The following is a 22,106-nucleotide window of genomic DNA, read 5'->3' as shown; positions in this document are numbered from 1 at the left end:
ATGTAAAAAAAAAAAAATAACCACAAGCAGTCAGGATTCACCAGAAAGGGCCAATAATCCATCCGATCTCAAGAAAGGGAAAGAACCTGGTCCACAATATATTGCTATTGAGGGGCTTCTTTATAACAATAACAGATCTTGTTAAGCAAACAAATGAAAAACAAAACCTAAACACTAAAATTGAAAGAGGGAGCTATAAGCTTACAGATTAAAATCTTTGTAGGTAGCCTGAAGACATTACAAAACTCAGAGGCAGAAGGCAAAAGCTAATCAATTCCCTTAAACAACTTGAGAAAGACCAAAATACAATCAGAATGTCTCAACATCCAAATAAGGAAGCTTCTAAAATTCATCTTCTGTAAAGGAAAAAAAAAAAAAACCACAAAAAATAACACAACTACCTGGAAGGGGATGATAGAAAAGGATTTAATATAAAGGCTCAATTAATATAAAGACTCAATAATGCAGACCAAGAAAAGGTCTTGCTTAATAAGTCATTTTTAAGAGTATACAAATAAATAGTAAATTCTTTTTGAAACATGATCAGGAGTTGGCAGCCTGCTAAAGAACTTCCAAACAAATAGATTATGCAGGTATTAAAAAGAACAACTAGAGAAGAACAGACTGTAGCAGAAAGTGTTTTGGTTGTCTATTTTTGCTTTGTTTTTTATCTGTGTTCAGTGTGGGATAATTCTTATTCCAAAATAATCTATGCAGGGATGCAGGGGGAATAAATCAGAAAGTCTGTCTCAAACTGAAGCATTAGTGTAAGACATTACAGACAAAAGCAGAAACATAAAATGTAAAAAAAAAAAAAAATAATCACAAGCAGTCAGGATTCACCAGAAAGGGCCAATAAGACTCGAAGAAGAAAGAGCCAGAACTGTAGTACCATGTAACCTGCACCCAAAAGTTCCACAGTATCCAAAGACAGGCATTTGATGTAATGCCAGTCTCTCCTGAGACCTCTCTCAAAGACAAAGGGAAGTACCAGCACATCTGGCATCTACCAAGAAAAATTGCAAGAAACAAAGGTACCAAAGTCCTCAGGAATCCTAGGATATATGTTCAAGATATCCATAAACAGTTCGGCTGAACAGCAATATGGCAAAGACGGAGGTCAGCTATGAAGAAACACAAAAGGATCTCATAAGAGTCACTACAGAGCAAGAAAATCACAGATGAACTTCAGCAGTGATGTGTGTGCAGAGATGCACCTCAGACAGAGCAATCCTAACTTTATACACATGACAACAAGCTCTTGGCTGGCTACTAATACTTAGAGATATTGGTATTTATCATAGCTACACCCGTGAAAATATCACTTAGGTGCTCACCAGAAGTCAAAAAACAACCTGAAAATGCAGAACATAGGAAAACAGAATAAAGAAGAGAGAACATCACAATGCCTCAATGCATGATGAACACCATAATTCTGGTTCAATCACCATTTCCAAATGAATGCAAAGGAAGAAAAGGTAGTTTTCAAGAATAGTCAAAGCTGCAATACAGTGGTTAGACTCTGAGGGAGTAACACTTGGTTTGAAGGTTTCTCTGCATGGAGTGAGCACAACTGTCCTTTAATCCAGCTCTTTTGTTGTTTAAAGGTAGTGTCCATCTCAGGCCAACAGGAGCTCCACTGGAGCTATCTGCACGCAAAGATGTAGCCAGAACCATTAGCTCCTGACCATTCCTACTGTATCATATGCCATGGAATAGAGAACAGACACCTATCCCTGTCAAAAACATAATTTGTAGAACCAGAATGTGTGAGCCCATATATTTTATATTTAAAAATATGCCCCCGTGCAAACACCACGTACTCAGTCTGAATAGTGAGTGACTTTTTTTTTACATTCTCATTTGCCATAACAGCAGTTTTCTGCCTCTTGGTTTATTTTCCATCGATTTATGTCCTCTCCTCTGGTTAACCACATGTCAGATAAAATCTGTCAGTGCATACAACTATGTATTTAGGTTCAGAAGGCCCATGAACAGAGTCTGGGAATATGCACAGGACTGCCATGCCTTTAGGTCATCCAGCAGCATCTCAACCTTCTCTTAGGCTGGCAATTATCAAAAGCTTTACTTTAAAACATGTAACAGCAAAAGAAAACCAGAATGGTCAAACCCAATTACTAGTGGCTACAACACTCAGCTGGGTGCACTTCTAAAATTGTCCTACTCAATGGCAGTAGCTGGCAGCCACAGAAGATAAACCAGGTCCCAGAGAGCAAGGACAATTAATTACATCCTGCTCCCTTAAGTGTCCCCTCAGAGGAGGGGGGATACATCAAGCATAAAAGTGAGCAAAAATCTGTACTTTGCTGAAACTAATTATTTCAGGCTCCAGAGGTAATTAGAACCTACTCACATCATTTATTAATTTTAATGTAAATATAGTGATCAAAATACTTTTCTTGCATACTTTATTCTACAAGCATTGGTTCTGACTTCCTCTCAAAAAAAAGTGGGTTTACAACTCAGTCTAGCTTGCTTTTCAGATATTCTCAAAATCCTTCTTTATGTTATAAAAACATTTGTAAAGAAACTCTTTAATAAATGCAGCTATTAGTTATAAAAATAACAATATATGGAAGTTAAAATGTGTAAAACACTTAGGAAGAACATTTATTCTTTAGTTAAACATATTCAAAACATGTTGAAAAAGCTCTATCAGCTAAACATTATGGATAATACAATACTTCACAAGACTCAAAAACATATTTTTCAGATTAACTGCACTGTAACATGTATTAAAAGTGAAATTATGACCTTTCTTGTACCCATATAGATTCATGAAAGTCTAAAATACTCATTTAGATTTGTAGAAGTCATAAGTACTCATCTGACTCTTTGAGCCATTAAATACTGACAGTTACGAATTTTGGCTGTCACTTTTAAATCGAAGCTAAAAGGTGGCTTTCCCCTCACCATTTTCCTCCTGACATAATAACTTGAGAATGTGGCTGTAATCAAGAAAAATTGTCAAGACGCAACTCACTTAAGAGTAAGAATGACAAAATTTGAACCAGGGAGCACATGAGCTTCAGCACATAAGGAAACTGCTCATTTTAGGGGTCTGTTTAACAAAGAAAAAGGTACAGTTAGGCCCCTCTTTCTAATGGATCTTTTAAAAATACATTTTGCAAGAATATTCCTAAGATTTAATGATAATAGGGTAGCATGAAAAACAGCTTTAATATTGAAAGGCACTACTGTCATTTTGTAATTACTTTTCAAGTGTTTCTTAAGGTTGTGCAATTGCACACTAAACACTGTTACCACTATTGCAACAATGTTCTTAAAGTTTACTCCCCTAAGGATACTGTCCACACTCTCATGCTTCTCTCAGATCAACTACCTTCAAACCTAAGATATTTCTCATTTCATCTTTGTCTCCATGATCAGGACCACATTCTGCAATGGCTATTATTTCTATTATGATAAAATGTCAAATAAAGGTTACAAACATGTTAACTTACATTTAAATATAACTGCCAAATAGCATCTCAGGAGTAAAACTTCAGACTAAATCATAAGAAATAGAGCAAAACAGATTCTGCAAATACTGGCATTTTTGTGTTAGTTGAGGACTTTTTCATTAGTATTGTTGCCCTATTTCATTAAAGCACAGGTAATTTAAAATAAACAAAAAGAAAAAAAAAATAAATCAAAACCAATCTGGTAAATTATTTTACTGTTAAATAGATGTCACATTCCAACCTTCTAAAATCCCACCACCTATCACTCAGGTCTAAAAATTCCCAGAGCTCACTGGTACAGAAAACAAGCCCCAGTGAGAGTTTGTGGCAATTGTCTGGCATGAGTTATCAGGGTAGGGATCCCCAGTGGGGCTTACAGGACAAGCTATTGGTCTGGACAAGTTTCCCTACCATGCTCCTGGGTCTTGACCAGACTAGACAATTCCCAGACCACTGTGCTGCTACAAAGGACCATCACAATACCTGCAGCAAGGAAAGAGAATCCACCCACCTGCCAAGGCATATGAAGCAACTGAAGTGACATATGAGGAGCAGCTGAAGGAACTAGGGTTGTCTAGCCTGGAGAAAATGTTGTTCAGTGGGAACCTTAATACTTTCTACAATTACCTGAAAGGCAGAGCAAGGTGGGTCTTGGTCTCTCTCACCCAATAACAAAATATGGGAAAAGAGAAAATGGCCTCAAATTGCACCAGGGGAGGTTTAGACTGCATATTTGGAAAAATCTCTTCATCAAAAGGGTGAACAGGCAACCCGGGAAAGTGCTGAAGTCACCATTCCTGGAGGTACTTAAAACCATGTCGATGTGTCACTTAGGGTCGTGGCTTAATGGTGGACCTGGCAGTGCTGGATTAATGACTGGATTTGATGACCTTAAGGATGCTTTCCAACCTAAATAATTCTATAGGGACAGGAGCACTACCAAGCAGGTGCTGAACCAAGTTCAAAGAGCATCTGTTTCCCTAACACTTCTCTCAGAGGAAGTAACATGTCCAAGTCCTCAGGCTGAAATCATTGTTGCTGGAAAAGCAGCTGGGGGGAATCTAGTCTTCCTAGGATTTTCCTGCCAGACTGACCAAAGTACTAGCAAATTGGAGAATGGGATATGGAAATTTTACTTGGAATCGAAGGACAGCAATCCCATTTATCCAGTCAGTGAGCAGATCCCCTGTGTCAGCCATAACATTTAGAGTCTTTAAAAAGTCCCACAGCACACAATTCAGCTGTGGGAGGCAGGCAGAAAAAAGTAAGTTCTAACTACTTTTGCAAATCTTACTGAACAGCTCTGAGAAGCTATTTGGGGAACAGGTGAGCTAGAGCACCTCCCGTCCCAGCTGGTCTGTGGTGTATGCAACCAAAAGCCATTGCTCCTGCACTCTGGAGCACCTTCCACATAAGAAAACCTTCAAAACTAGAGCTGTGGATGGTGAAAGAAGAAAACGTTCAGACTAACACATCATCATTTGTGGTCATTTCCTCTGCCTCTCCCAGACACAAGCCTGGAACAGGGTCACACCAGAAACAGCAAGGGGTTTTTATACCATATATGCACCACCAAAACCAAGAGTTCTGTTTAGAGAAGAGATAAAGAAAATGTTTTTATGCAAGTTGGTAAAACAGACAACTGGGAGAGTAAGTGTAGACACAGCCTCACACTCCCCCGTACAGATGGTGCAACAGTCCCTTCAATTTTCAGCATCACCTGAATTAGGGTCAGTGTCTGAAGGTTGTTTATTCAAGATATAAAAATAAAAGACATGGAAAAGAAAATGTATTGAGCTGTCTTGAGTTTTAGATTTTTTTCATCAGGTTTGATGCTCAAAGAAAAGAAGTCAGGGAAAAATGTGCAGAACTGTGCCAATTCACTTATTTTTGGACCTAGATCCCCCAAAACAGAAGTTTAATGTTGGTATCTTCTCATCATCACAGATCAATGTGGCTTGAGCTGATTAAATTCTTTTTGAAATATGCAGAAGCTACTATGGCAGCACATAATTATTTGGGATCACAGCTCCGCTGTGACTGGAGAAGTTGCTCCCCAGCACACCCAGAAGCTTAAGAGATTTGCAGAACACAGCTATCTGTGTGAAGTGTCCATCAGTTTGAAGTCATGCATGGAGCAGCCTGGAAGGCTCCAGTGATCACTACTGTTATAACAAGAAGTTTTCTTAATCACAGTGTAAATACAGGGACTGTGATTTCTGGCTAAGGTCTTTAATCTAGAAGAGCCCTTGGAGGCTCAAAGAAATATATTCACCATTTTGCAGGAGGCAACAAATGGGTTGGCTATATTTGTCCACAACAAGGAACTTGAAACTAATATATAAAAATTTAAGGAAGATAGGCAGGCAGGTATTCACAAGTCCATGGCAGATCCACTGTGAAGTTCTCAGTGCAGGATTTGTGAATCCACATACCTGGCTTGAGGCTGATAAAGACAGCAGACAATCAGAGACCAATCCATCATCTGTCTTACTCCCATTGCACACCAGTAAACAACAGCTCTAGTGAGAATGTTATTTATCATGCCTGTCAGCTGCAGTAATGATTAGCAGTTGTGGATCCACCACTTTTGAGTCACAATTTGTAGCATTAAATAAGTTTTCTATTGCCAAGGTATTCATAAAACTTCAATTTATTAAGATTACAATTAAAGGCTTAGCATTTTTCCAATATTGCCATACTCATAGTTTTATCCAATTCTTATCCAGAATTTAGATTTTTCAATATGAAAGATGAAACAGAGGCATGCAAAGTGAGGTTGCCACCAGCAGTTCATTAACTTGATGGCTGTGTTTCCAGACTTGTTAGGGACTGGCAAATGAGACAAGATCCTAGCAGCAATAAAAGTGACCACAGATGTACTGCGAGTGTCATTAGCAAATGAAAGAAGTAGCAGCCCAGACTGATGCAGTACTGAGGGCTGAAACTGGACAGAAAGCCAGGCAATTCCCGCTTCAGACAGGAAGACACAGCAACCTTTCCTGCCTGACTAGAGAGATAATACTGCCTTCAGAAAGTCACTCTCAGAGAACATTAGAAGGAACATCTGGCAGGGATAGCAATATCCTAAGACTGTATCAAGTAACCAGCAACTACAGCTAGAAGAATATACTCCTATATGGTGTCTAGCAACAAGAAAAAAAGAATTAGAAACATGGGGTTTCCTCATGGAACATTTTAATAGGGGACTTGAAAGCAGAACTGGAACTGTGAAAGAAAAGGCATTGTAAATAAACTGATGTTTATTTTTAATTCCTTCTCATGTTGGTAGTAGCAGCAGTATGGCAGAAAGAGTTTAGGGAGAGGTAGGATACCACCTGAGCAGAACAACCATAGCATCAAGCATACAAAAAACTTCTGTTTGTCCTTCAATTAGTGAGGATTTTCTTACTTCATTACTTTTGCTGTGATTTTGCTTTCTTCTTGGGGGAATGAATATATCGGAGTTTGAAAACACTGTTAACAGATGCTTTGGCTTTACTTTCAGTCTGCAAGGATTCCAAGGTTTTCAGACCTTGGGTATTCCTTGGCTTTGGGAAAAGAGTTGGTACTCTTAAACTAAAGGAAGCTGTAAATTACACAGGGTTGATCTCAAAAGATATCCTAAAATTGAGAGTAAAATGGTCTTATAGCATGCTTGTATTATTCCATGCAATTAGGTTATAACACAGCATCTCAAGAATACAGATACAAAATCACGTCATCAGTGTGCTGACCTTTCGGTGTGGATGGATGAATTTTTCAGAGGCAAACCAATGAGATGAGAACATGACCAGAGGTACACATCAGCTGCTTTTAGAGAATGATGAAACAGGCTAAAACTACTTTTTCCACATGGACCTGGAAGACTTCCCCCCTTCATTTCAAGATGAGAGTCTGATCATGGAAATCTAGAAGGGCTTGGCTGATGTCCAGCTTTTACCGGAAACAGCAAGAATTTATTTCAAGAATAGCATCAATTAGAGGGGAGAAATGGCACACCTCAGTTCAAACTCCAAGAGGCTTACAGGACTCTCCTGATCTTCTCCTTTCACAGAAACAGTTCTCTGCCAACCAGGTTGGCAGCCAGAAAGTTTTTACTTACTCCTTCAGAATGAGGCAGCTACTTCTTCTTCCATGCAGGATCAGCTGATGGTAAGTTCAGTCAGTCTGATACCAGTAAACCAACTCCTGCAGAATGTACATCTGCCATGCTACAGGTACATCTACCTAGTTAATTGTATTCCCTCTTTAAGAACCATTGACTGCTCCCCTTTTTGCTAGAGAAGGTATTTGGATATGCCAGTAAAACAGATGTGCAGCCAACCCTTAGCTTCTTGAGAATTTATACATCCATGAAAAGGTTCACAAACCTAAACTGAGCCTACCAAGACAATTCTGAGCTTTTCAGTAACTTCAAAGAAGTGGTTGAGGGGGCAACTAATATCTCTGCTCTACAGACAGTCCTTAGGTAGCTGACTCAGTACAATCTCAGTGTGCTTTGGAAGAGGGAAGGCAACACCATGCCACCTTGCAGGAACACTTTTTGCTCAACACATTCTCCGGCTGGCCATGAAGACCCTCAAGAAACATGCATTGACACACCAGAGCCTACACACCAGCAACCACATCTTAAGAGCTTTACAAGGTCACACATGGCAGCAAGAATTCGGGAGGGAGATAAGGGCTGCAGCTAATGTTAACACCACACAGCAGGCTTACAGGTCCTGAGCAAGGGGAACAGGCCAGCCTGAAAGAAAACATGTGTATCTGGTACCAGACTGGTGAACCATAGGTTTTCAGAAAAGAAACAGAAAGAAGATCACAACAGGTTTAAATCTTCTCCCACTCACAGCACAAGTGCTAAAAGACTTTGATATCCCTGAAATGTAGGTTCTTATGGAAGCCTTTTTCTATGGACTAGGCAGTCTTTAAGTCTAGAAAAATGCACGGATAAAGGAAAGTTATAGCCTTCCAATAAATTGTACAATTTGGGCATCACCCTGTCTTCAGAGCTTTTCTTTAATCATGTAAGAAATTAATCACAATTACAGATATTTCAGGTAAACTCATATTTTACACTATGAATTTTAAAACGGCTCTTTTTTTCAATCCCCTGCAAATTGTAGTTATAAGAGACAAAAATGTTCTAGATACCACTAAAAATGGTCATAAGCTTTTAGTACTAAAAAGGGAGAGATGGGCGAATAATGAGTTTTTCATACATATTACATTGAAAGAACAACACAATAGTCAGAGAGAAAATGAATCTGACCTCTGGCATTTTTAAGTCCTGAAAGGCTTTTGCAGGTTTGGAAAAATAATTTACTCTCTATCGATTAAAGCAGCAGCTAAACATGGATGACTGATCTCATTTTGCCAGTCTGCAGTTCACGCCAGGTAGAGAAATACAGAGGATACTCTGACACAGGAAATTCAAAGGTTGATACTATCACTACATTATTTAAAACTACAAGCTGTGAATGGTCATCATTCAAGCTGACTCAAGTTTTATATCTAGTGTTGGGGAGATAGAGAATGCTTAATTCCAAAGGTCAAAATCACAATAGTTCTCTGAAACAAAGGCAAAATCTCCCAAGAAACCTCTCTTGGTAATAATAGCAGTACATTGTCTGAAAGAAAAGTAATCTGATTTCCAGGCACACTTTGTAAGTAATCTTGTTTACTGTAATTTTGCAACAGCTTTTATAAATTTTTCATCTGAAATCAGGAAGGCTATAGCTTGTATACTGACAGGTCGAAAGAGCTGAGTGAGTAAAATACATCCCCTGTGTGGCTGGCTTTGTTTGGGAACACTTAAGAATACTTTGCCACCAAAAAAAAGGCAACTCAGACACCATAGTGATATATATTTTTAACAACCAAATAAAACATTAAAATAGAAGGAAAGTGCCCTCTCACTTCCACTGGTTTCCAGTTTTGTTTCTTTTTTAAGACAGCCTAGAACATGAAAATGGTTCATGCTTCATGAATATCCATCCTAACAATGTCCAATCCCACATTCCATGTTCTAAGCTGTTCTGTGAAGCACAAGCAAGAAATCCAAACTGAGTGTTACTTTGAGCCATTTTGGAGTTTGTTCTCCATAGTAGGCTTAAGTAATTTTCAGTGAAGTCTTAACCGCTTTGTACAAAACCTAAAGGAAACAACTGTTAAGAAATATTTCCCTTAACTTCAGATGCATAGCACAGATCTGAACAGAACTATCCCACTTCACTTCCACTGGGCCTTCTCCACAAAATCAGGTCTTCTGTCAAAATCACACCAGTACAAGTTGTGCAAGATGAAAGATAAGGATATTAATACCAGATTTTGTGGCTCAGATACTCCTAACCATATGTCCCTTTAATATCATCAGGCACAAAAAAATGATTAAAAGTCCACAGCTCTATAAAACATATATCCTTCATTCAGATGCAGGAGAAACAGATCTAAACCTTCATGAATACTTTAACCACAAATGCAACCAGAAACTAGACTATAATAAAGCACTTTGAGGTAAAATTCTGGGCAGGGTTCCAAAGGATTTTGTCCAGCATCCTGTGTCTGGAAGTCTATATAGGCAAGCTTTCCCTCTGCCTGAAGTTACTTTCATCTGTCGACTGGAAACTTGGATGAAGCCCACCTCTTTCTCCACTCACCCATCCAGTTGTTAACTACAGGAAGATAAAGGCTCAGGAAAGCAGTTTTTAAAGTATTTTTTTTTTCCTCTTCTGGTATGTCTGGAATTCCAAATGCAGACTGAACTATTAAATTCACTCTTTCTGAAGAAGTAATGCCTGGCAAGATTCAGCCAGTTCACAGTTTTGTTTCCATAACTTTCAGCAGTCCTTCCATCTGGGTCCAGTTTTATGCCACCTTCACTACTGCAAATTATTTACTTCAAGACATGAAATTACCGAAATAACCACACACAACTTGTAAACAAGCTGCAGACCATACCATAACTGAAAAGTACAAAATTAAGTACTAAATACTGTCAAGCCTGAATTCTGCCACCTTGACTGTGGGAAAGTACAGTTTACATATCCACAGTTAACTCTGTCCAACAGACTTCCAATTCCACCTTCAACAGTCCCTTCAGCCCTGATAGACAAGCACCCACATTAACATACTAGAAAGTGATAAGTAGTCAATCCTGTCTTTTGCACACAGAGCTTCAAAATTTAAACCTTTGGACATTAAACAACTGAATTATGAAGCATCACCACTACTGGCCTCACTTTTACAACTGTTTTCTATTTAGTAGGAATGGTTGAACGAAAAGCTTAAAATGCAACTAATACAAACACCAAAAGGAAATAAACCACCAATTGACTCAAAGCTTAGCTAATCCTGCAGGCAGTTCCTGCAGGTTTTAAGACAAAAGTTTGGTCAAGCAAGAAAGCAGAGTAAGCAAACACTAGCCGCAGTGCCTCTAGGAGAATCCATTAGATTATACCGACCTGCTCATCTTTGCCTTTGGAGATAACAAGCTCTACTCAATAAACATTTAGCTTTCCAGAAGACCATAAAAAATTCTTTTTTTTTTTTTTTTTTTTTAAGGGAGGGGAATAGTCTGAGACCACTCAAATTTCCATTTACTTCAGAAGTATACAGTAATGCAAACAGCCTGCCTCTAATCATCAACAGCAGGAAAACTCCGTAAAGGACCAAGAATTTTACTGCCCTCTGCAGCTTTTCCTTTGCAAGGGCAAAACGCCACCCATTTCAGAGGAGATAAACTGATACCGACTGTCACCTGCTGCTGTGACACATTTTTCTTCTCGAAGCCTGGAAACCCCACACTGAACACGCAGAAAAGACATCCGACCAACTTTACCTTCCTTAAAAACGAAGGCTGTGCTGTTCCAAAAGCTTTCTTGAGAAAATGGGTCAAATGCTAGAAAATGATATCATAGGGGATGGAGGGGGCTAGCACAAGGAGGGGCACAGCCCCTGCTTACTTGCACTAAAAATATTACTTCAGCTACAGGTACCGCCTGCATTTTTGTGCGGCGGCTAAAACCTTGCCACTACAAAGGCCACCACGGCCAAGCCTCGAGTTGGAAGAGAACGGAGCCAAGGAATTAAGTGAATTAAACTCGATGCGCTTGTTGACTCAGTTTTCGCTCCATCAGCCGCGCGGCCGCTGCTCCAGCGTCGCCTCTAAATATCGGGCAGCAAAGTTCGGGCGGGGGTTCCCCGGCCTCCGCCGCCACCTCGGCGCCTCCCGCCACCAACTTTCCGCCGCAGGAGCTGCAGCACCGGCTCTCGGCCGCCCCGTCCTGTCCTCCTCGGCTGAGAGTGCCGGGGACGGCAGGGCGATGCCAGCGGGGCGACTGGAGAGGGGATGCCGGGCGGCGGCAGCGGGGATGCCCGGGAAACCCGGGGATGGAGCGGGTCCCAGACCGGGAGGGCGTCTCTTACCAGCCCAGAGGCGAAGAAGACGGCGAGCAGAGCTAGGCAGGCGCCCATCACGATGAGGAGCAGGAAGACGATGAGCGGGTGCTGCTGGCTCATGCAGTAGTAGGACTCGTAGAGCCAGTCCCGGGAGCGGGACTGTTCGCCGCTCGCCCCGCAGCCGCCGCCCGCCTGCTCTGCCCTCTCTAGCAGGTAGCGACGTCTCCTCCTCATCATCGTCGCTTCTTGCCACACCGGGCAGAGCCCGCGCAACTCCCTCAGAGCCGCCGCCGCCGCTGCTGCAGGAGGCGGCCGGGGAGTGGAGCGGGGCGCGCTCCCGCGCGGGAGGCGGAGAGGAGGAGCCGCGGCGGCGGCATGGGCACGGTGCGCCGGGATGCCGCGGCCGCCGCGCAGCCCGCCCGGGGCTTGCTGCGCCTCCGGAAGGCGCCACCCCGCACGCACATGCCTTGCCCGGCTCCCCGGGAGGCGGGGGCGGCAGGCGCGCTCCTCCTCGCCGGGGAGGGCAGCGGGCGCTCACCCAGAGTGAGCGCCCCAGGGCGGCAGCGGCAGCGGGAGCTGCCTTCGAGGACGACCGTGAAAGCCGCCCCTAGCCCGCCCACCTCCGCACCAGAGCCGGGAGATCCCCCCGGGGGTCGGGCCACCTGCCCCGGCCTCCGCCTGCGTGGGGTCGGGAGCCCTCGCCGCCCGGAGGGGCGCGGTGCCGCCGCAGGTGCCGCTCCTGACGGCGGCCGTGGGGCGGGGAGCGCGGCGTGTGCCGCTCCCGGCCCGCCCCCGGCGGCCCCGGCCCTGCCCGGCTCCCGCGGGGACGGCGCTGCCTTCCCCACGGTGTGCGGCAGCATCTCACGGCTCCGAAGGGAGAGACATTTGGAGATTGCTTTGAAATCGCTCCCACGGGCGGAGGGCTCTTGCAGGACTGTTTCACTGGGTACCTTTTCCGGAGGCGGAATCCCCTTTTTAGAAATCATACTTCGATTTTTGTCAAAACGAGCATTCAAGTTAGAAAGAAACATGACACATTTTTCGCCAGCTTACCATGTTCCGAAGGATTTGTTTAATTCCTGCCAAAGCAGAGACTGGAAAGATGCTGGACGTCTAACACAATAAAGTTACATATCTGTCATGCACAGCATTTACAGGCAGTTCTGCATCCCCAGCCCATTCCTTCCCTGACTGTCCCTCCCCATAGGTTAAGTCGGTCTCTGCCCTCTCTGATCTATCCTCCAGCCTCTGTTGTTGCTTTGTCACATCCTTAAATTCATAGAGGCTGCCAAAATGCTCCCAGGAGAGGAAGAGAACAGAGCAACACAGATGCTAATGGGCCTGAATGTCCCAAGGGTGTCTCCTGGTTATTGGAGTAATGCTAGAAACAAGAGGGACTGGGGAGTACTATGCTACTACAAAAGGTGAAAAACTGGAGCTGACATAAGCGGTCATAAATTGTCATAAACGAGAGATATAAATAGAGGGCTGACTGTTAATCAGCTGGAAGAGAAGGCAGGTAACTAGGATTATATAGACCAAAACTATATGGACTGTGAACTAATTTATATTTAACTTCTAAATTCTGTGCCATTCATTTTTCTATCCAGGAAAAGAAGAGATGCATCCTCCTCCATGAGTGTAACAATGCAGAGAAACCAATAGCACATACAGCTCCAAAGCCCTGTCCATATATTTGCACCTCAGGTTTTTAAAAGGGATAAGGCTTGAGTTTTCCTGCCCCCTGTTCCTCTCAACTGGCTGGATGGAAGAAAAGCTGCTTGTTTTTCACTCTCCTTCCCCTGAAGCACTTTCTGGGGCAGGAGGAACACATAAAGGAGACGTGGAAAGTTACAACTGCACCCACTGTTTTGGGAGAGAGAGGGTGAAAAACTCAAAAGCAGCAGTGGTAAGATTGAAGGATGAACACAAATCTATGTGGGGAGAACATTCTGGCAGAATTAATTGCTGGGAAGGAGTCAGTAGAGGTGGGTGTGAGAATTTTTGCAACATGAAAAGGCTTTACTTGCAGTCACTTCAAAAATTATGGAGTTGGCCACCCTCACTGTCACACACACATATATAGTGAGATAAGCATAGGGAGTTTAAAAAAAAATCAAGAGTCAAACCAGAAATACAGCATAAAGCATCTCAGAAAAGTAGATCTCAGAATTTGGTATTTGAAGGTGTTTTGATCTCTCAAAGGTGGAAAGACCAGTATCACATACACACTTCTTTAAAATTTAAGAATAATTCCATGATCCTGTAAGTAATCATAAAAATGCAAAATATCTGAAACAGGCAGAATGAAGTTCTCTGTTCCATGAGTATAAAAACCATCCTTGCAACAGTATTTGAAACTTAGACAGTAATAGAGACGGTAGAAGTGGTTGTCTTCTTCCCCCAGCTGATTCTGCTTTAATAGCTTTCCACTGCCTTCCACCTCCCTGAACCTAAACAGGAAAGGCCATTCCAAAGAGTTTACCATGATGATCATGTAATTTGTTTTTTCTTTCAGTAAGATCTTATGCCTGTAGCAGCTAATTCCTCATTATATTACTCTCATGCAATTTCTCAGGAAATAAAATTATAATTGCACAGCAAAAACTTAATTAACCCAAAGGTTGCCCAGTGGTGTCTCATGCCTTTCCAAAACAATGGGATAAGCATAAGTCCCTTCTGGAAGACCAGATATAAGGTGTTTCAACAGCTGAGCAAGAGAAAGTAACATGGTAACAAAAGGAAGCAAAATGATAATGTATAAACATCACCTCCTAAGGGTGCAGGGGCAGACAATTCCTTGATGTTACAAGGCAAACGGGTGAGGCAGAAGGCCAGCTTGGCTGAACAAGGGTCTTTTTTTGGAAGTGAGATGAAAAAGGAAGGCCAGTGGAAGCAAGGTCAGGTGACATGGGAAGAAAACCGAGATGCTGCTTGTCACTGTAGGGAGAAAATTGGTGTGGCCAAAGCTCAACTGGAACAACTCCGCATAATCTACAATTCCGATTCTACAATTCTGTGATATGTTTCCATTGGAGCCTTGTGTTTTCTTGTCCAGCTGATGGACTCCTCTGCTGTACTTTCCCTCTCCAAACTATAAACATGCATCTTTCAATTTAAATTTCAGCTAGAAACGTCCTACACCTTAATGTCTAAAACCCTCATCAGTTCTAAGAGCAGATCTCTAGATTGAGGCAGTGGTCCAGTTAAAAAAAAAAAAACCCACACTGTCATGTAAATAAGGACTGCAACATCCTATATATGGACAAGTCAATTCAAAACTGTGCAGTATCCAAATCTGAATTTGAACTTCTAATTTGAATGCTCTACTTTTTATTTAACATATTAACACTTCTTTTTCTCCCCACAGGATGCATTTAATTAAGCGAACATTATTGCAGTTGAATGACAATTATGTCATTGCTAAAGTTGAAATGCCATATGTTTTTAGAGACCAATTACCCTAGGTAGCTGAAAATAAGCATCCTTACTTGGCTCAACCTGAAAATTTGCTATGCCTCAGGGAAAAGGAAGGTACAGTGAATTCTGTAATATGTGGTTGAAAAGCAAAGGACTTTCATAAAAAAAAAAAACTCTTCATGTATTCTACCTTATTACTCTAAATAGGGAACAAAAGCAAAGCTAGCACTTAAGATTGTCAGAAACTATCTCCTGTGTACCCTTGGGACTCCAACAACATGAAAGAATTTGTTCCTTAGCCAGCTGGTGTCTAAGCATCTGTTGTACCCCTCTGGAGAAGCAAAACAACGGAGAACAAAAGGTTGAGGTCCACAGCTGCTTGTCAAAGCAACTGTGAGCCAGAGGCATTACACATTGCAGTAGCAGATTAACTTGAAAACTTTGTCCCTTCCAGCCTCAATTGTTCTGTGATTCTGTGTTATCATAGCTTACTTCCAGTGTCAGGGGATCTTAGGGAAAGATAAATAACAGCAGGATATACAGGAGAACCTGTTGTTCCTACATTCTTCTCTTTGCCCCTTTGCCCCTCTGGCTCAATCACCATCCCATCTTTCCTTCACTTTCCCTTCTCTGTTGTCTTCTGCATGAGTGTTCTAGTCAGGGATACAGCTCTATTAGCTCCCAGTAGAGACAGATCCTTTGCTCTCAGCTACTCTGTTCAGCTGTAGGACAATCTGAGCCATGGGAAATAAATTGCAGGGAAAGCTGCTGAATCCCACAGTCCTGCAAGACAGCAAGCACATAAAAGAGCCATAGCAATTGGCCTGAGCAAAACACTGCCTCCAAGTCCACTGGTGGTCAGGTTGCCCCCCTTGGCAGCCGTCCACCAAAGCTGTCCATTCCTGAAGCCTTGATGCTGTACTGCCAGAGCCCAGCTCCACCAGGGCACCTCACACTGAGCTGAGATTGCAAGACAGGTTGTCCTACCAGTAAGGTTTCACATAGCCAGTGCTTCAGTGGCACTTCAGAGCTTGGATGTGGCAGCAAGGCAGCCAGACCTGCTTAGGGTTGCTCTGCAGAGCCATCTCTGCCGTAAGATCAATGTGTGAATACATCTGATGTGACCAGGGTCTTAACAACTTTATTTTGTCCACTACTGATGCATAACTTTTGATGTTGTTGTTTAAGACTGAAAACTGCTATTTTTTACTGATTTTTTTCTCGACTCATTTTACTTAGTTCAGTTAACAGGACTTGCTCTTTCAAATCTTATAATGGCAGTTGTGTGTTACTGTTGCTCTTCAAAAAATGAGAACACAATTTCCTACAGAAATAAATTGGATTTCACACACCTGGAACCAGGTGAAATTAACTTTTGTTTTAGATACAGACTTGCCTGAGTCGTTTAACATTGTTGTTTAAGGTGCTAAATAACAGTCTGACTGTTCTATAATTCCATGTGTGATTTTTCTCCCTCCCCCTTTTTGAAGACAGTATCTAACTTTGGACCATTCTCAGCCTCCATAAACTTTTAAGAATGTTTAGTAAAAAGTTCTGAGGTTATTGAAGGAACTACTTGAGATTCAGATTATCTGAAAGTACCTCAATAACCTCTTTTCTTGGATTATTTCCTCACAGATGGTGACTACTTTGGTCATCTAATCATAGATAACCTTTTTATTGAAGATAGAAGCAAAATATAGATAAGATTTTTAAAGGTTTTGGACCATCTGTTCTTAGCTGAATGGTGGGCCAACGATTTCCAGTCTTCTTTCATAAAGCATGTGACGAACAAAAAATTATCCAGAAGTGCATCAGCATTCTCTCTGCTTATACCTTGGCCTTTCTTATTTGGATCATGCTATTCTTTACATTCAGTGTTTTAATATGACTTAGTTTCCAAATTCTATATAATACTTTTTCTGTTTCAAGGCATTAGCCTTCAATTATATATTTCCTCATTTTTCATATTGGGAGAGCTTGTATTTAGTGGTATTATATAGGAAACCACCTACTGTTCCTAGATAACCTGCTTTCAGGTGGGAGATCTAGGGAAGGTGGGAGGAAAGCAATAGAACTTCGGAAATGTAGAACTTCTCAGGTGGTTTTATAAAATCACAAATTGATTGGACAAACTAGAGACAAATACCATAGGCAGCTCAGGAAAGACCTATTCAATATATAACTACAGTCAGAACAATTTTAAGGCTTTTGAATGCATAAAGAATAAGATAATAAATAATTTAGAATATACAATAATACCTCTATACTGATCAACTATATACCTTCATCTTGAGTTTTATTACCCTACTTATCCTAGCTCATAAAAAACATTGCAGAATTAAAGACAGATTCTTCAGAGAACAGTTAATCAAAAAGAAGGAATGATCTCTTCTATTTAGCAAATATATAGGACTGTTATCTACACAAACAAAACAAGGAAGCATACTAATGCACATAACATTACTCTAGAAAAGACTGCTTGGAAATTTTGTTTTCTTTTTTTTTTTTTTTAAGAGAAAGGTTATACTGAAAATTAATTGAATTAAATGCAAAATTAGTAAATGGCATATGTTATTTCACTGTGGTAGTTAATCTGTCAGAGCAGAACTCTGTCACAAGAGGCTTCTAAAACAAAAATTTCGGAGTAACAAAACTGGTTTGATTTTATACATCTGTCAAAGTAAGTTTGATAACTGACAATAACATAAATTACAAGGAATATTATGCTGCTGTTTCATGATTAGCATCAGTGCAAAGCAATGCAGAGATAAAAAATACAAAGGCAGATTATGTCAAAATGGTTTTCTTGAACCTTGTAGTGAATAATGATGCAGCTATTTTTTTTTCTATTCTCAAAGACTGGTTATTAACATGGGTTATTCTTTGTTGTCATTCAGTTGGGGTCAGTGGTGTTCCAATGAATTTAATTGATTAAAATAAATGTTGATTTCCTGAATAAAGGGCAAGACCATTGATTCAAAGCCTACTGAAACCCACAACACAGTCTACATATTCTCCCTTCAATAAGGAAGGCATATATATAGTAAAATTATTTTTGTTCTAGACATTTTATTATGATCTTTACTCCATCTGTACAATCCACTGAAAGTAAAAAAAAATGCACCTCATAAGTGCAAACTCATAAGTGTGCAATGCTTCAAAATTATTCCAATTATTAAATCAGCTACAAAGTATTTACTGACCTATTCATGTTAATCAGGTTAGCTCATACTACAGAATAGAAACACATAAATCTAAATATTAAATGAGCAGCTGAAATAGAGAAATGCACCTAGGTAAATTAATATCCAAGAAAACCATATTCATATGTATATAAAAAAAACAATTTTGCAAAATCTCTGTGTTGCTTCAATTTTTCCCTCAGTAGCTGTCACTGTTATGTTAAAGGAATCTTCCTCCCAACAGAAGCTGCAAATAGCAGCACAAATAAATGGCCCAATCCTGCAAAATTCAAGGTATTAACCTAGTTCTGAAAATACTTAAAAGCAAACAAAAGCCTGTACATATTAATTATGGGATTTCTGTGAAACTTTTTGAAAGTTTGGAATTAATTAGTGAAATCAGTTTTTGCAAGATGGCATGACAAGTATTTTCCCTAGACAAAAAATTTCCTGCTTTTAATTTTATAGTCTTCTTGGCTCCAAGAAAGACCATCTCGACTCATGTTTTTATAATTATTGTGGTATTATTTCTTTAGTGGCCAAAGTTTTGCTTAGACTGAGAAGAGAACTCTAGGAAATGTTATCAACAAGTTGATATTTAAATTGGACTAGACTTAAACACAAAATTACAGGAAAGTTGAACATCACTCCAGATTTGGACCACAGTTAAATTTTATCCATAATTTTTCCACTTGCCAGGGCTAGACTCTCTCTCACTCATACAGAGGTCCTGCATTTCTTCCTCTCCTTCTTCGTAGCTTCAGCATGTTCTCATAGATAAATGCTGCATACTTCTTTTGGAGATGGAGCTGTCACTGCCTGCTTTCAGACCTCTGTTCTGCCACTTAGTGACCTTAGTAAAAACATGCTAACCACAGATGGCTTCCAGAATCGTGTGAAGCTGGGTGAGGTAATGGTTTCAGCTGCATATTTGATAAGAGCACCCAGCTGACAGCAGAAAGTTGTAAGAATTGGTAACGTTCCAGGACCCAAGCCTGCAGAGTTCTGCCAAAAGTAATGGATACCAGGATTTTGGAGAAAGTGTTATTTCCGGTGTGAGAAAGGAGACACTGAGCTGCTGCTGAGGATAAGAGGTCACCCTGGCCATGAGATCCCCTGGTATTGAATGAGTGACAGATCAAAGTGCTGGAGTCCAGGAGGTTGGAGAGATTTTCTGAAGGAAGGCTTTGGGTGTGTGGGCTGAGTCAGGTCCTGGCACAGTGTCACACCTTAAATAGAGATTGTGGGTTGGCAGCACAGCCTAACCCTACTTAGCACTAAGGAGTGGGGAGCTGTAGAGTAAATGTCATTGGCAAACCCAGTCCAGCCCTTTGCTTTGCTGGGGGAAACCTACCTCATGTTGGGAACACTTCTCTTGTAGCTTTGGAGAAAAGGTATTTATATCAATCAACAAAATAGTCCAGCTTTAGAATTTTTCTTCAAACCTGCTGATGGATACACAACTGCATATCCACAATGTGTACTTGGAGGGGAAGCCTATAAATAGCTGCTAAAGCACTCCCTCAGATATTTGAGCACCATCTTATCACTAAGTGACTTTGTGTTAATTTTTCTATTTTTTGAGATCAAGACCTCAAAAAATAAAGCACCAGAGACCTATCCATTTCACTTTCACTAAGAGCTTTCTCACTTCTCAGGGCTGAAAGAAAATTCACAAGTGAGGTAGCAAGGGACCTCCAAGAGGTTATCTAGAGCAGGTGTCTCAGGAGTGTGTCCATCTCCAAGAATGCCAACTCATCAATACCCTTGAGCAACCTGTTCATGTCTGATCATCCTTACACTAAGAAAGCTTTTTCTAAGGTGTGTTTGGTTTTTTGCATATTGTGCCCATTGCCTCTTGTCCTTTCACTGAGCAGCACTAAGAGTCTGTCTCCAACTTTTATGTTCTCTGCCCCCTATCAGGTATTTATACACTGTTACACCCCCCTGAACCTTCTCTTCTCCAAACTAAACAGTCTTGAGCTTTTCTCTGAAGAAAAATCCTTAAATTGCTTAATTGACTTTGTGACCTTAGATTGGACACATTGGAACATTTGTCCAAAATCCAACATCAGTCTGGATTTCTCTTTTGTTTAAAACACAAATCTGCAGTTTAATAGCAAGTTCCTGTAGAGTGAGGTGCCAGGGAGGGGATATAGGGATCAACAAGGAAATTTCTAGGGATTTGGGAGGAATGGGGATGGGATTGACATTTAGGGAAGGGTAGACAACTTGGGATGAAACCATAAACAAGGGAAAAACAGGGACAAACCAAATAACACAATACAACAAGTAGAAATCAATCAAAGGCAACAGTGACAGTGGAATGGATCAAAGGATTCCACAGGTGTAGGAGTATTTTGGGAAGTAATCAACATATAAAGAAAAATATATTAATTAGAAGGCAATCAAATAATGAATAAAATCAAGATAAAATCATACAGTCACAGAAAATATCCAGTTATAAAACAGGTCCTTCATATGAAGCAAGTTTCTTAAAAAAAAAAAAAAAAAAAAAACAAAACCCCAAAAAAAAACCAAAAAAAAAAAAACCACCAAGAAACACTCCAAAACAAAAGTTGGCCATTACCTATGCAGCTGAGATATTTAGAAAAGAATGGAATTTTTAAGAGTAAGTTTAAGTGCAAGTAGAAATCACAAAAGACAATCAGAATTCCCAGGAGCAAAGTGTGAAATATAATTTCCATGCTGATATACTTGGAGCAAGAACTAAAAAAAATTAATGCAATTTCATTTAATTCACAAACTGATTGCATTGGTCTGAAAATTTGAAAATATCTAAAGGAGAGGAGAATGATAATTTTCTCAATAAAAAAAGAAGAAAAAGATAGAAAATAAAAAAAATCATTTGCTATTATTACTATCTCATATGCTAAAAAATCCTGGGTTTGCTATTCCATGGTAGTTTTATGTCTTAAAGAAAAGAGAAATACAGGAGTTTTCTAGATCTATGAAAAGCTCATCTTTTAAAATAAAGTATATCCAGTCATTGACTGTTTGGGAAAAAATTAAAAATATAAAATCTGAACAAATATTTCAGTTACAAAAAGTCACAGTAATACATTGTGAAGGTCAGCACTAGTTTTGCCTGCTGTCAATGCATAATTAAGCTTGGGAGCTGCTTTCCTACCGGAAGTACTCATTCATGTGTTCCTTTTATTACCAAATTCACAGTTCTGGTTTGAAAAATGACTTGCACCTGATTTTTTCAATAAGGCTAATGATGTCAGTTATAGAATAAGATGGGATATGGTATAACAGAAATCAAGACCTAAACATATTATTCTTCCACCGACCCTATTTGATCTTAAACTCAATTTATTTTAGGCTAACAGGGTTTAGTAGGGAGAAGAGGAAGGCCATTCAGGGCCATGTGTTTTATCTACATCAGTTTTCATGTCTGAATCAACACCTATAAAATTGATATTAAACATAGATTGGAGGAATTGTCCTGATTTAAATGAGATATTTCCTTATATTGTGCATAAGCAAAGTGTAGAACTCTTCGTTGCAGGATGCTGTAAATGCTAAATACTTGCCAGTGTTCAAGTAGCAACTGGAGAAAGATGTGTGCTGATGGAGGAAATTTGCA

General features: G+C 40.4%; 1 protein-coding gene across 1 annotated transcript in view; it reads right to left on the bottom strand.

Annotated features, from left to right (window-relative positions):
- ADCY2 (adenylate cyclase 2) overlaps positions 1-12,228 on the bottom strand; it is a 203,459-nt gene extending 191,231 nt beyond the window's left edge. Inside the window, exon 1 of the mRNA XM_021546893.3 lies at positions 11,916-12,228. Within this exon, the coding sequence (XP_021402568.2) occupies positions 11,916-12,125 (210 nt within the window). The 5' untranslated portion in view covers positions 12,126-12,228. The remainder of the gene's footprint in view (positions 1-11,915) is intronic.
- Between the last annotated feature and the right edge of the window lie 9,878 nt (positions 12,229-22,106).

Source organism: Lonchura striata, chromosome 1, assembly GCF_046129695.1.
Source record: "Lonchura striata isolate bLonStr1 chromosome 1, bLonStr1.mat, whole genome shotgun sequence".
Classification (NCBI taxonomy): Eukaryota; Metazoa; Chordata; class Aves; order Passeriformes; family Estrildidae; genus Lonchura; species Lonchura striata.
The sequence above is the reverse complement of the archived record's forward strand: the minus strand, read 5'-3'. Positions and strand labels throughout refer to the sequence as shown.